Source organism: Lithobates pipiens, unplaced genomic scaffold, assembly GCF_037356315.1.
Source record: "Lithobates pipiens isolate NorthernLeopardFrog02 unplaced genomic scaffold, aLitPip1_a1.2 Scaffold_18, whole genome shotgun sequence".
In the NCBI taxonomy this organism is placed as follows: Eukaryota; Metazoa; Chordata; class Amphibia; order Anura; family Ranidae; genus Lithobates; species Lithobates pipiens.
In genome coordinates, this window is record NW_027507758.1 from 292,338,753 (window position 1) to 292,352,984 (window position 14,232).

The 14,232-nt window shown below is 44.7% G+C and overlaps 1 protein-coding gene across 4 annotated transcripts in view; it reads left to right on the forward strand.

Annotated features, from left to right (window-relative positions):
* Positions 1-6,247: 6,247 nt before the first annotated feature.
* DDO (D-aspartate oxidase) overlaps positions 6,248-14,232 on the forward strand; it is a 38,810-nt gene continuing 30,825 nt past the window's right edge. Inside the window, exon 1 of one of the 4 annotated variants that reach the window (XM_077487122.1) lies at positions 6,248-6,270. Coding sequence is in view for 1 of the 4 variants with exons in the window: in XM_077487119.1 (XP_077343245.1) it covers positions 9,383-9,384 (2 nt within the window). In the remaining 3 variants the exon portion in view is untranslated. The other 3 variants (XM_077487119.1, XM_077487121.1, XM_077487120.1) reach the window with 3 other exon arrangements.

Consider the following 14,232-nt stretch of genomic DNA (forward strand, 5'->3'; position numbering starts at 1 on the left):
TTCAGAGTATATAGTGCTTGTGGGCCTGGGGGACCCCCACGCCATTTAAAAAAAAAAATTGGGAACAAAATGATAAAAAATTTGTTTCGGTACAGTGTTGTATGACCGCGCAATTGTCATTCAAATTGCGACAGAGCTGAAAGCTGAAAATTTGTTTGGGCAGGAAGGTGTCTAAGTGTCTGGTATTGAAGTGGTTAAGAGCAGAGGAGGGATTTGGGGTCTTATAGACCCAGATCTCTCCATAGAAAGCACCTGTCACAAGGATGTTTACTGGATGCTCAATTGCTATTACAAGCAGCGGAGACACCCCCTCCTCCCGCCACAGCTCTCCTGCCCCACTGGGAGATCTGAGCGACCAGCCACTGCGGGATTGGCTTTGCTCGGCTGTTGGTAAAAGTAAACCGGAAGGACTCGACATCACTTCTGGTTTTCCCATCAACGTCAGTTTTGAAAAATCAAAAGCATTCAAAAACACAGAACTTGGCGTTTTGAATGCTTTAGGGGCAGGGGAGGGATTTGGGTTCTTATAGACCCCAGATATCTCCATAAAAAGCACCTGTCACTGTCTATTGCTGTCACAAGGATGTTTACATTCCTTGTGACAGCAATAAAAGTGCTAAAAAAAAGTAAAATAAAGAATTAACTGCTTAAGGAGCGCCCTACCTAGATATACTGCAGCGGGGCGGCCCTTAAGAGCGAAAACATATACCTGATCATCTTCTTCGGCTCTGTGGTGTGTGCTTGCCGCCAGAGTCCCGCTCCCACCTATTGGGCACAGTGTGAGCCAATCAATGTCTGCCGGGAACCTGGCGATCGTTCGTAGAGAGGCAGAACGCTGGTCTGCTTATGTAAACAAGGCAGACCGCCATTCTGCCAGAGAGGAAAATTTAGATCTTGTGCTTAGCTGAAACATGGATTTCTGTTTTCCTTTAGTCAAACCACATTCCTCACAGTTAGAAAGCACTCATAGGGAACACATTTAACCCTTGATTGGCCCTGATGTCAACCCCCTTCCCTGCCAATGTCATTTATACCGTGACAGTGCACGTATTTCGCACTGATCACTGTATTGTTGTCACTTGTCCCCAAAAAGTGTCACTTAGTGTCAGATCTATACGCTGCAGTCCTGCTAAAAATCGCTGATCGCTGCCATTACAAATTAAAAAAAAAGTCCCTAAGTCTATTTCATAGTTTGTAGACGCTATAACTTTTGTGCAAACCAATCAATATACGCTTACTGGGATTTTTTTTTAACAAAAATATGAAGCAGAATACATATTGGCCTAAATTTATGAAGAAATTAGATTTAGATTTTTTACAGTTTTTTATTAGCTATGTTTTATAGCAGAAAGTAAAAAATATAATTTTTTCTGTCAGTTTTTTTGGTTTGTAGCGCAAAATATAAAAACCACAGAGGTGATCAAATACCATCAAAAGAAAGCTCTATTTGTGGGAAAAAAAGGATATCAATTTTATGTGGGCACAGCATCACACAACCGCACAATTGCAGTTAAAGCAATGCAGTGCCGTATTGCAAAAAATGGCCTGGTCAGTAAGGGGAGAAAACCTTCTGGAGTTGAAGTAGTTAAAAGAATAAAATTAAAGTGTCCCCGTCCTCCCATGTTTGCACGTAAAGGTGAACACGCAGGTCGGTCCTGCATGCACGCAAACAGCGATCATCCCACACATGTGAGGTATCACCAAGAACGTCAGATCATAGGCAGTAATTCTAGCACCAGACCTCCTCTGTAAATCTAAAGCGGTAGTGTAAAGGCTTCTAAAGCATTGTCTATGAATATTAAAGTTTAGGTTGTTTGTCGCTGTTGCATGGGCTCAATTTTAAAGCGGCTGGGGTGAGACAAATTTAGACCGCGGGTGGGGGCACCCGTTTTTAGTCTTGCCTAGGCAGCACAAAACCAAAATACAGCACTGCACAGAGATAAAGCAGTGTGTAGAAATATGGAGACTAGGGATGAGCCCGCCAGGAAGTCGGCGCAGCACTGCGCTAATCACAGGCAGTGAGACGTTTCCTGATCTTTGCAGCCACACCCCGGGGCAATGTCTTACTGCCTGTGATTAGCGCAACGATGCGCCGACTTCCTGAAAGGCTATGCACGTGGAGTGTGCGAACACGCCGGAGCTCATCCTTAATGGAGACTAGCAAGCAAACTGCGTGTAGTTGAAATGTGGATACTAGGAAGAGATCCTGTGGGTGTAACAGTGTGGACACTGCTGAGTGAACAATGGGAGGAGTAAATAAAAAGTGCCAACTGGCACTGTTGCCCAAAGCAATTAATCAGCTTCCATATTTCATTTTTTTGTTGCACAGCTTAGAAAATGAAATGTAAGAGCTGATTGGATGTGCTATAGCTGAGACAAAGTTTGTTTCAGATGCTTTTTAATAATCCCTTGCAATGTGTGTGCAGGAAAAAATAACAATGCAAAGTTAAAAAAAAAAATTCATGTTAGGTTCAAGCATAGCACTTACAGTTATACAATACAGTATATTGCCTCCTACAGTTCACAGTACTCCCCTGACTATGTCTTCTGCTTTTCTGACCAGAATGATGGAGCCATCTTTGTTTATAGATCATCCAGGGTTACAATCAACTTCCTGGACTAAGATGTTGGCTTAGAAACTACAAAATTCACAGGACAACACCTATCATTAGGGATGAGCTCAGGCATGTTCGCATGCTCCACGTGCAGAGCCTGCCAGGAAGTCAGCGCAGCGCTGCGCTGCGCTAATCACAGGCAGTGAGACATTGCCCGATCTCTGCAGCCGCACATCGGGGCGATGTCTCACTGCCTGTGATTAGCGCAGCGCCAACTTCCTGGCAGACTCTGCGCGTGGAGCATTCAAACACGCCTGAGCTCATCCTTACCTATCACCATTAGTAAAAACAGACTGTAAGGCCTTGTACATGTGGGACATACTAAGGGCGGCTTCACACTAGAGTTGCCACCTCATCCCAGTTTAAACACATATGAATTACACAGTTTCTGAGGCTAATTTAATGCAGATAAGACACCAAGTGAGCTTAATTACCACCTTAATCAGCCACAGAACCTTTGTAATTAATATGTGTTTGGTTTTAAAGGGATGAGGCAGCAACTCTAAGGTAAAGACAGCCTTGCATGTGCATACACTGTAGTTCAGCTTCACACTGCCTTTTTGCAATCCTGCTGCGCTTTGAGCACAGAGCAGCTAATCCATGGGTTTCGTGCAGGTTAGCTGCACTTTCCCATTAACTTCTATGTTGTCCCACAGTTTTGGTGTGGTTTCAGAAAGCTCTCTGAAGATGCAGCAAGCAAGAGTTTTGGTGCACTTTCTGAAACTACACCAAAACTGCAGGACCTCACAGAAGTCTATAGGAGAGCGCAGCTAACCTGCACAAAAAAATGCAGATTAGCTGCACTTCAGCAAAAGTGTAGTGGGGTAGTGTGAAGTAGGGTTACTACCTCATCCCTTTAAACCCGAACACCTTTGAATTAAACTGGCCATACACCATACAATTTTCTTATTCAATTTCCTTTAGATTTACCTTCAACTGTGTAGTACAAGGGCCTGCCTGATTGCACACAAACTAAAAGTGTTCAGATTTGACCTCATATTATATGGTTTTGGTAAATCTAAAAGAAATCTATATAAGAAAATTGTATAATGCATGGCCAGCCTTACACCGGTTCTGAGGCGAATTAAATGCATATAATGCACCAAGTGAGTTTAATTACCACCTCAATCAGCCACTGTACCTGTGTAATTAATATCTGTTCGGGTTTAAAGGGCTGAGGTGGCAACCTTAGTTTGTGTCCCTAAACTCACACTGTGTATATGATCATGGACCTGCACCCACATGGATGTCAAATTGGGAGTATCCTGTTTACCCATGTGATTAAACATGGCCTCACACGGGTGTACACTGTAGTACACCCCCTGTAAACGAGGCCAAAAAGCAAAATAAAATGCTTAAAATTGGAGCTGGAAGAGTCAGGTACTAAAAAGTCTATAAACTCAATAGAACAATTCAATGAAATGTTACCAAATTGTCTCCAAATGTATCCAATATGAATACTGAAGGGACATAACAGTCAAGGGGACAGTATCTCCATTGGAGTTGCCGCCTCATCCCTTTAAACCCGAACACTATAATTACACAGGTTCTGTGGCTGATTAAGGTGGTAATTAAACTCACTTAACAAAAAAAATGGTGGTGCTGCGCTTCCAGAAAAATTGAACCTTACAAGAAAACACTAGAGATCTAATTGTTCAGATGGAAATATATCAGATGGTATATATTCAACCTAATAAAATAGAGGAGAACTCTTCTCCCAGTGTGAAAATTATTCTATCGAGAGTGCTCACAGCAGTGTGTACACAATAATAACTGTCACAATATTGGTGCAATTTATACCTCTACAGCATAACAATAGTGCTGAGTGCAGTAATACATATAAAACCACATACAGTGGTCTAACTATAAATCAGAATTATACGGCAAAAAGTGCTGAGTGCATCAAAATTAAACCAAAGTGACTGAAGTATAGGTAATCACTGACTAAGTAAGCACAAACTAGTGACAATAATTAAGTGCAAAAAATGCAAAGTGCTAAGTGCAACACAAAATATCAAAACACACACAATAATCGGACTATAGATCAAAACTCTATAAACAGAAAGTGCTGAGTGCATAAAATATCAAAAACAATTGGACTATATACAGCTGTTAGCGACGTGAACACAGTCCCGTGATAATATCACATATACATATAAAGTGATTCTGTGCTGAAAAAATGCATCAGAGACTTCCTCCACATAGGTGATTCCACGCATAAGTGTGCACACTGGGTAATTACCTTCCCGCTATATAAAGTATAGCATATATGCAGCCTCCTCATAGATGTACCAGGAGTCCCAGGGAGGGGGGCCTCAGGGAGTCACTCTCAGATCTCCGTCAATATACACTTCATCAAGATGTTCCAATATAGCTCAGAGAACAAATATAAAGGCAACCATAGTGTAGCATGTATTTAAGATTCACTATTTTATTAATAGGTTAAAATTACTCACAAACTAAATGGGGTAAATAGGCAGTATTAGCAGCAAGACAATTCAAATCGACCGCTCTGGTACGAGCGTCACTTTCGGTCTCCGTATCCCATGCGTTACGTCACTTCCGGTGACTTCAACTGGGATCACTTGTTGCTTTATCTGCATTTAATTAGCCTCAGAACCTGTGCAATTCATATGTGTTCGGGTCTAAAGTGATGAGGTGTCAACCCTAATCTCCATACGTCCTCAGCCACCATAGCATGGAATCCTCATACCCTCCCAGAGGGTTACCTGATTACCTGTGAATGATTGGATATGAACGCAGACTGTCTGTGTCCAAGGTCAATCATTCACAGGTAATCATGCGAGTGACTGCAGGAGCTATCCGGCCTCCTACTGTTGCTGGGTCTCCCACATTTAAGGCTGGGTTTACACTATTGCGAATTGGATGTGGTTTTTTCCACATCCAATTCGCATGTCAGGAGATTGTGACCGGCTCTGTATGGAGCCAGTTCTATGGAGCGTTGGATGTCAGCGGTGATATGTCCGCTGACATCCGCCCCGTGGATATTCGCTTGCTCAGCGGGGATCGCTCCGTCGATCCCCGCTGAGCAGGAAGATGACAGGTCTGTCTCTGCACACTGCGCAGGGACGGACCTGTCAGAGCGCCGCTCTCCCCTATGGGAGATCAGATGACGACGGACCGCAGTGTCCGTCCTCACCCGATCCGATGATGGATGGAAAAGTAGGTTTTACCTCCGTCACACTTTTTCAGATCGGAGCGGGTCGGATGTCAGGGGACCTCTATGGAGCATGCGTTCAGGTCCGCCTAAAAAACTGACAGGCGGACCTGAACGGATCGGCCATGTGAAAGAGACCTTATTCAAAGGTGTTCAGGTTTAAAGGGTTGAGGTAGCAACTCTAGGCATAGTTGAGGAAATTTAGAAGTGGGGGTGATATGAGATGGTAAATAGAAGCTAAGGTGTCTTTGACTGAACAACAGACAGTGATGAGGAGGAAGAATACATGTAGGCACAGGTGTGGGGGGGGGAATTATGGAAGACTAAACAGAGGTGGAGCACCATGGATGAGGGTGGAATATAAATGAGGTGATATGGAAACGATAAACAAGTCATGTGGTGATATAGCTGTGGTGGAATGTAAAACCAGATAAACAGGTCTGCTGATAGAGGTGTACAGGAGGAAGGGGCTGCCAGGTAGGCTACTATTTCTAATGGTGGTCTTGCTTGGGCTTATTAACTGAAATACAAACAGGACAGGTCTTTCTAACAAGCCTTTTTATTATCATTGCTGCTTTTCGGCAATGTTATTAGGCCTCATGCACACGAGACGCAGATGAAACCTCTGTCAAAAAAAAGCTGAAACGCGCGTTTAGAAACGCGCGTTTTGCCGCGTTTGCATGTCGCGTTTAGACGCGTTTAGACGCGTTTAGACGCGTTTGCGTTTAGACGCGTTTATAAAGATAACATCATGTAGACCCTCCCCAAGCTCTCAAAGCATTTTTTTTAACTATTTCTGCTATTTTGATCAGAGTGAGCAGCAGCAGCATAGAGAGCAGTTGTACACTTGCATTTGCCGTGTCACTTGCCACGGCACCTGCCACAAGTTGTGGATTGTCCACTTGCCACGTCACTTGCCACAAGTTGGGGATTGTCCACTTGCCACATCACCTGCCACGTCACCTGCCACAAATTGTGGATTGTCCACTTGCCACGTCACTTGCCACATCACCTGCCACGTCACTTGCCACGAGATGTGGATTGTCCACTTTCCACGTCATCTGCCATGCCACCTGCCACAAGCTGTGGATTGTCCACTTGACACGTCACCAGCCACATCACCTGCCACAAGTTGTGGATTGTCCACTTGCCACGTGACTTGCCACATCACCTGCCACGTCACTTGCCACATCACCTGCCACAAGTTGTGGATTGTTCACTTGCCACGTCACCTGCCACGTCACCTGCCACAAGTTGTGGATTGTCCACTTGCCACGTCACTTGCCACAAGCTGTGGATTGTCCACTTGCCACATCACTTGCCACGTCACCTGCCATGTCACTTGCCACGTCACCTGCCACGTCACCTGCCACAAGTTTTGGATTGTCCACTTGCCATGTCACTTGCCACGTCAGCTGCCACGCCACTTGCCACGAGATGTGGATTGTCCACTTTCCACGTCATCTGCCATGCCACCTGCCACAAGCTGTGGATTGTCCACTTGACACGTCACCAGCCACATCACCTGCCACAAGTTGTGGATTGTCCACTTGCCACGTGACTTGCCACATCACCTGCCACGTCACTTGCCACATCACCTGCCACAAGTTGTGGATTGTCTACTTGCCGCGTCACTTGCCACTTCACCTGTCACGTCACTTGCCACGTCACCTGCCACAAGTTGTGGATTGTTCACTTGCCACGTCACCTGCCACATCACCTGCCACGTCACCTGCCACAAGTTGTGGATTGTTCACTTGCCACGTCACCTGCCACATCACCTGCCACATCACCTGCCACAAGTTGTGGATTGTCCACTTGCCACGTCACTTGCCACAAGCTGTGGATTGTCCACTTGCCACATCACTTGCCACGTCACCTGCCACGTCACTTGCCACGTCACCTGCCACAAGTTTTGGATTGTCCACTTGCCACGTCAGCTGCCACGTCACTTGCCACATCACCTGCCACGTCACCTGCCACAAGTTGTGGATTGTCCACTTGCCACATCACCTGCCACGTCACTTGCCACGAGATGTGGATTGTCCACTTGCCATGTCACTTGCCACGTCACCTGCCACGTCACTTGCCACGTCAGCTGCCACGTCACTTGCCACAAGATGTGGATTGTCCACTTGTCACATCACCTGCCACATCACTTGCCACATCACCTGCCACAAGTTGTGGATTGTCCACTTGCCACGTCACTTGCCACAAGATGTGGATTGTCCACTTTCCACGTCACCTGCCATGCCATCTGCCACAAGTTGTGGATTGTCCACTTACCACGTCACCAGCCACATCACCTGCCACAAGTTGTGGATTGTCCACTTGCCACACCACTTTCCACGTCACCTGCCACGTCACCTGACACAAGATGTGGATTGTCCACTTGCCACGTCACCAGCCACATCACCTGCCACAAGTTGTGGATCGTCCACTTGCCACGTCCCTTGCCACGTCCCCTGCCACGTCACCTGCCACAAGTGGATTGTCCACTTGCCACGTCACTTGCCACGTCACCTGCCACAAGTTATGGATTGTCCACTTGCCACGTCACATGCCAGTCACCTGCCACAAGTTGTTGATTTTCCACTTGCCACGTCACCTGCCAAGTCACTTGCCGCGTCACCTGCCAGGTCACTTGCCACGTCACCTGCCACAAGTTGTCTATTGTCCACTTTCCACGTCACTTGCCACTTCACCTGCCACGTCACTTGCCACAAGTTGTGGATTGTCCACTTGCCACATCACTTGCCACCTGCCATGTCACTTGCCACAAGTTGTGGATTGTCCACTTGCCACGTCACTTGCCACAAGTTGTGGATTGTCCACTTGCAATTGCAATTGTTTAAAATATTTTTCTAATGGTTTTTCATCATTTGCAATCATTTTTGAGATTTTTAATGTAAAAAAAAAGGTCACCTTTAAAAACGCATATAAACGCAAACGCGGCTAAACGCGGTTGCCGCGTTCAGCCGCGTTTAGCCGCGTTTAGCCCCGTTTTGCGTCTGAAACGCAGAAATTTTTGTCTCTGAACGCATTTTTTTGCTTCTGGAAAAACGTGATTAAACGCAACTGCATATAAACGCAAAAAAACGAGACTGTGTGCATGGACACATAGGATAACATTGAATGAGTTCAGGTGCAGTTGAAAAAACTGTCCAACTGCATCTGAACGCGCGTTTAACTGCGTCTCGTGTGCATGAGGCCTTACTCAGCAGTCTGCACTGCTATGGCCGCGGCTGCTTAACGAGCTTCATGTTCGGGCATCTGCTGCCATCTAGTGGTAGAAGTATAGCACTACGGATTAAATAATCGGAATATTAAATTAACATATTTGCTCATTATTACTCTTTAATACAAATCTGTATACCGCTGAAGACTAGGTTACTTGTCCTATTGTTATTTTTATAATTTTTTCACCAGTCCCGTTTTGTGCACCGAGAGAATGCTGGGACGTGTACAGACAGCTCCTGTTAATATTTGACACCCTGGTCGCCATGTTTGATCCCTCCTTCAGTGACACAAATTTTCAGGGCTCGCCTTGTTATTTCCGGGGCACAGGCTGCTTTCAGCTGTTCGGATCATGTAAGTATTGTGTGCTGCCAGGAGGACATGCTGTTCTGGTCTGCAGATCCATTGTGCAACAGCACTCAGCTAAAAATAGGATTTATAAGAAGGAAAGGTCCTTACTCTTCTAGTTATGGGAGATCTTTTCCTATTTATTTTTTATCAACATCCACTCATTTCTAAAGGTAAACAGATCATCAGCACAAATAACAACACAAAAACAAATATGCTTTATTTTTTTGTATTATTATTTTTTTTTTACATCCTGTCATCAGAGTTGTTCTGTGTGACCATTAACCACTTGCAGACCGGACCATTTTGCTGGTCAAAGACCAGACCACTTTTTGCGATTCGGCACTGCGTCTTTTGGTGGTATTTGATCACCCCTGCGGTTTTTATTTTTTGCGCTATAAACAAAAATAGAGCGACAATTTTGAAAAAACGCATTATTTTTTACTTTTTGTTATAATAAATATCCCCCAAAAATATATAAAAAAACATTTTTTTTCCCTCAGTTTAGGCCGATGCGTATTCTACATATTTTTGGTAAAAAAAATCGCAATAAGCGATTATTGATTGGTTTGCGCAAAAGTTATAGTGTTTACAAAATAGGGATAGTTTTATAGCATTTTTATTAATAATTTTTTATTATTTTTTTTTTTTACTACTAATGGCGGCGATCAGCGATTTTTATTGTGACTGCGACATTGTGGGGGACCCATCGGACTTTTTTGACACATTTTTGGGACCATTGTCATTTATACAGTAATCACTGCTATATAAATGCAGTGATTCCTGTGTAAATGACACTGGCAGTGAAGGGGTTAACCAGGGGGTGGCAGTGTAGGGGTTAAGTGTTCCTAGGGGTGTGTTACTAACTGTGGGGGGGTTGGGCTTTCATTTAGTGAACACTGATCTCTGCTCCAATCACATGGAGCAGAGATCAGCGTCACTAGTTGCTAGGCAGAATGGAGAAATGCTGTTTACACGGCATTTCCTCCATTCGGCCGATCCGTGAGACGATCGCGGGGATGCCCACGGCGATCGAGTCCGCGGGTCCCGCGACCGGACTCACGGGGGTCCCGACCAGCGCGGGAGCGTGCCGCCGCCGGCGCGCTCCCGATGGCAGGGCGGCATTGAATATTGGACGTACCTGTACGCCAATATGCCTGCCCGTGCCATTCTGTCGACGTACATCGTTGTGCGCTGGTCGGGAAGTGGTTAAGGATGAGCTCCGGTGTGTTCGCACACTCCATGTGCAGAGCCCGCCAGAAAGTCGGCACGGTGCTGCGCTAATCAGTGAGACATTGCCCCGATGTGGGGCTGCAGAGATCGGGAAATGTCTTACTGCCTGTGATTAGTGCAGCGCTAAGCCGACTTCCTGGTGGGCTCTGCACGTGGAGTGTGCGAACACACCGGAGATCCTCCTAAGGCCCCTTTCACACTGGGGTGTGAACCACGTCGGCGGTAAAGCAGCCGCTAGCGGGGTGGTTTTAACAGTTTTTTTGAAGCCATTAAATCGATGGGTTTAGTTAAAACCGCCCCGCTAGCGGCCGAAAAAGGGTTAAAACCGCAGCGGCGCTTTGCCAGCGGTATAGCCACGCTGCCCCAGTAATTTCAGTGGGTGTACCGCTTCAAGGATGCTGCTAGCAGGACTTTTTCCACCGTCCTGCTAGTGCACCGCTCCAGTGTGAAAACCCTCCGGCTTTCACACTGGAGTGAAAGGGGACGGTTCTTTTCAGGCGCTAATTTTAGCGCTTGAAAACCGCCTCAGTGTGAAAGGGGCCTTAGTGACCACAATGACACTGTACTACTCTGAGGGTCAGTTTTCTTTTTTTGTTATACTATTATCACTTATAACCGTGATAATCACTGTTATAAGCAATAGTTTTAGCTATCATAAATGGCTTTCATTCAGAACAGCTTGATTAATATTGTGATCTGTGATTGGCTACAGCTACTTACATGATACAGGGTGCTCTGATTGGCCCAGGCATCATGTGATAGCTGTGGCCCGATCACAGCATCACAATACTAAGCATAAAAACCATGGGTGGAAGCCATTCTTGACTGTTATTGATATTGTAGTCACATACCTCCCAAATTTTTGAGATGGGTTCAAGGGACACCTATTTTTAAAAGTATGTAGGCATAGGACACACCCCCTGTCATAGCTCCTTACCCAGTTGCCAACCAGCTGTCAGTTAGACTTCTTTCGCACTAGGGGTGTTTTTCAGGTGCTTTTGAGCTAAAAACATCGCCTGTAGAGTGCCTGAAGAACGCCTCCCCTGCAGCCCCAGTGTGAGAGCCTGAGTGCTTTCATACAGGAACGGTGCACTTGCAGGATGTTCGAAAAAAGTCCTGCAAGCAGCACCTGCTAGCTGACTTGTTTTATTTCATAGTATTTACTTGTCCTGATTACCTAGTGTTTGCCTATGTGAGACCTATCAGCTTCAGCTGATAAGACTGCAGTACTGCTGTCCCATTCCCTGGTTTACACTGTATGTCATGTCACATGGTCACATGGTGTGTAGGAGGAAGCTCTGAGTGATTATCAGCCTCCTGGGAGTTCAAGTGCTGTGTGCCGTAGGAAGTCCTGATAACAGATAAATAAGATATAGAGAGTGTGCCGTAAATCAGGGGAGATCTGGGCATGCTCAGTGACATTTTTCTAAAGAACAAAAAGGATTACAACAATACTAAGCAAGTAAGGAGATATCTACAAGCAGTGTTCATTAGGGTTTTTTATGCTGATTTACATGGGACAAAGTTGTGGGGGAGGGTTTACAACAACTTTAAAGCCCAATAATACACTGTCTCGCCCTGCTCTGCACATGCTCAGTTGCTCTCTATTTTTAGGCACGTCTGAATTCGTAGAGGCCGATCTGCTGACAGACTTTTTTTTTTTGTTTAACCATCCCTGCAAAGTAAAGGCATAATGTGTTAGTATGCATCACATACTAGCACATGTATGTAACACTTACCTGCTAACTAATCCCGCGTCGTCCACGCTACAAGCCACATCCATCTTTGCCCATCTTCCTTCTGGGGGCCGTGGACTCCGGCTGTGTGACTGGCTGGAGCTGCATGACATCACTCCTGCGTATTCGCGCGGGAGCCGCCGGTCACGGCAGACACTCCTGAAGAAACGCCAAGGACAGCAGCTCCTTCAGAGTGCATGTGCCGATGACCTGAGCAGTATACAGTAAATATCTCCTAAATGGCACACATTTAAGAGATATTTACAGTACCTATAGGTAAGCCTTATTCTAGGCTTACCTATAGGTACAAAGTATACAAGAGGGTATACAACCTCAGAATTAAACCCTCCTATTCTTTAAAGCCAAGCAAGCTGCGTCTGTTTAATCTGCAACTGCCATGGTGCTGCTCATGTTATCAGTTATGACACCAGCCATTTGATGGTTTGACAGTTTGAGGACACAAGCAAATGTGACAACTAGCAATCCTGGCATTTACAGGAATGTAACTGTTTTCTGAAGCCATTAAATCAATGGGTTTAGTTCCGCTTTATGATTTACTGCTGTTCAGGGGCTCTGGGCTTCAGCAAAAAAAAAAAAGTATTAATAAAAATGCCATAAAACTATCCTCTATTTTGTAAACGCTCTAACTTTTGCGCAAAACAATCAATCGCTTATTGCGATTTTTTTTTTTATTGATTTTTTTTATACCAAAAATATGTAGAAGAATACGTATCGGCCTAAACTGAGGAAAAAAAAGGTTTTAATATATTTTTGGGGATGTTTATTATAGCAAAATGTAAGAATAAGAAATTGATGCTCTTTTTTGTTTATAGCGCAAAAATAAAACCGCAGGGGTGATCAAATACCACCAAAAGAAAGCTCTATTTGTGGGGGAAAAAAAAGGACGTCCATTTTGTTTGGGAGCCATGTCGCAGGACCGTGCAATTGTCAGTTAAAGTGACGCAGTGCCAAATAGCAAAAGGTGCTCTGGTCAGGAAGGGGGTAAATTCTTCCAGGGGCTGAAGTGGTTAACACAAGCTTGGATGACATGTGGGCTTATCAGGAGATAACCAACCCTAAGTGTATATTCCCAGCACTTGTGATCACTGTCTAATGTCAGTGACTAATGGCTGACCATATGCCTGAAGACCCAGTGGATGTCCCTGTCCCTGTTCTATAATGTGTAGTTTTACATGACAATGCATCATACTGTACAGCAGGGCTTGACAAATTTGCTTGGAATCTAGGAGCCAGCTTAAAAAGTTAGGAGCCAGGTCGGTAACGGCGATCCGGACCTGTCCCCGGCCTGACATGGAGACGAGTGAGGGGAAGATAGCGTCGCCGCCCCCCCCCCCCCCCCATGTCTCCAAGTCATTGCCCATAGCTCTTAGAGGGACATTTTATTTATTTTATTTTTTTTGCATTTTAGTGTAAATATGAAATCTGAGGTCTCTCTGATCCCAGATCTCATATTTAAGAGGACCTGTTATGTTTTTTCTATTACAAGGGATTTTTACATTCCTTGTAATAAGAATAAAAGTGACACAAATTTGTTTTTAAAAGAACAGTGAAAAAAATTTAAAATAAAAAGTTAAAATAAGAAAAAAAAAAGCAATAATTTTAGCCCTAGACCTCCTCTGTAACTCAAAACATGCAACCTGTAGAATTTTTTTAAACGACGCCTATGGATATTTTAAAGGGTAAAAGTTTGTCGCCATTCCATGAGCGGGTGCAATTTTGAAGCGTGACATGTTGGGTATCAATTTACTCGGCATAACATTATCTTTCACAATATAAAAAAAAATTGGGCTAACTTTACTGTTGTCTTATTTTTTTATTAAATAAATTATTTTTCCCCAAAAAAAGTGAGCTTGTAAGTTCGCTG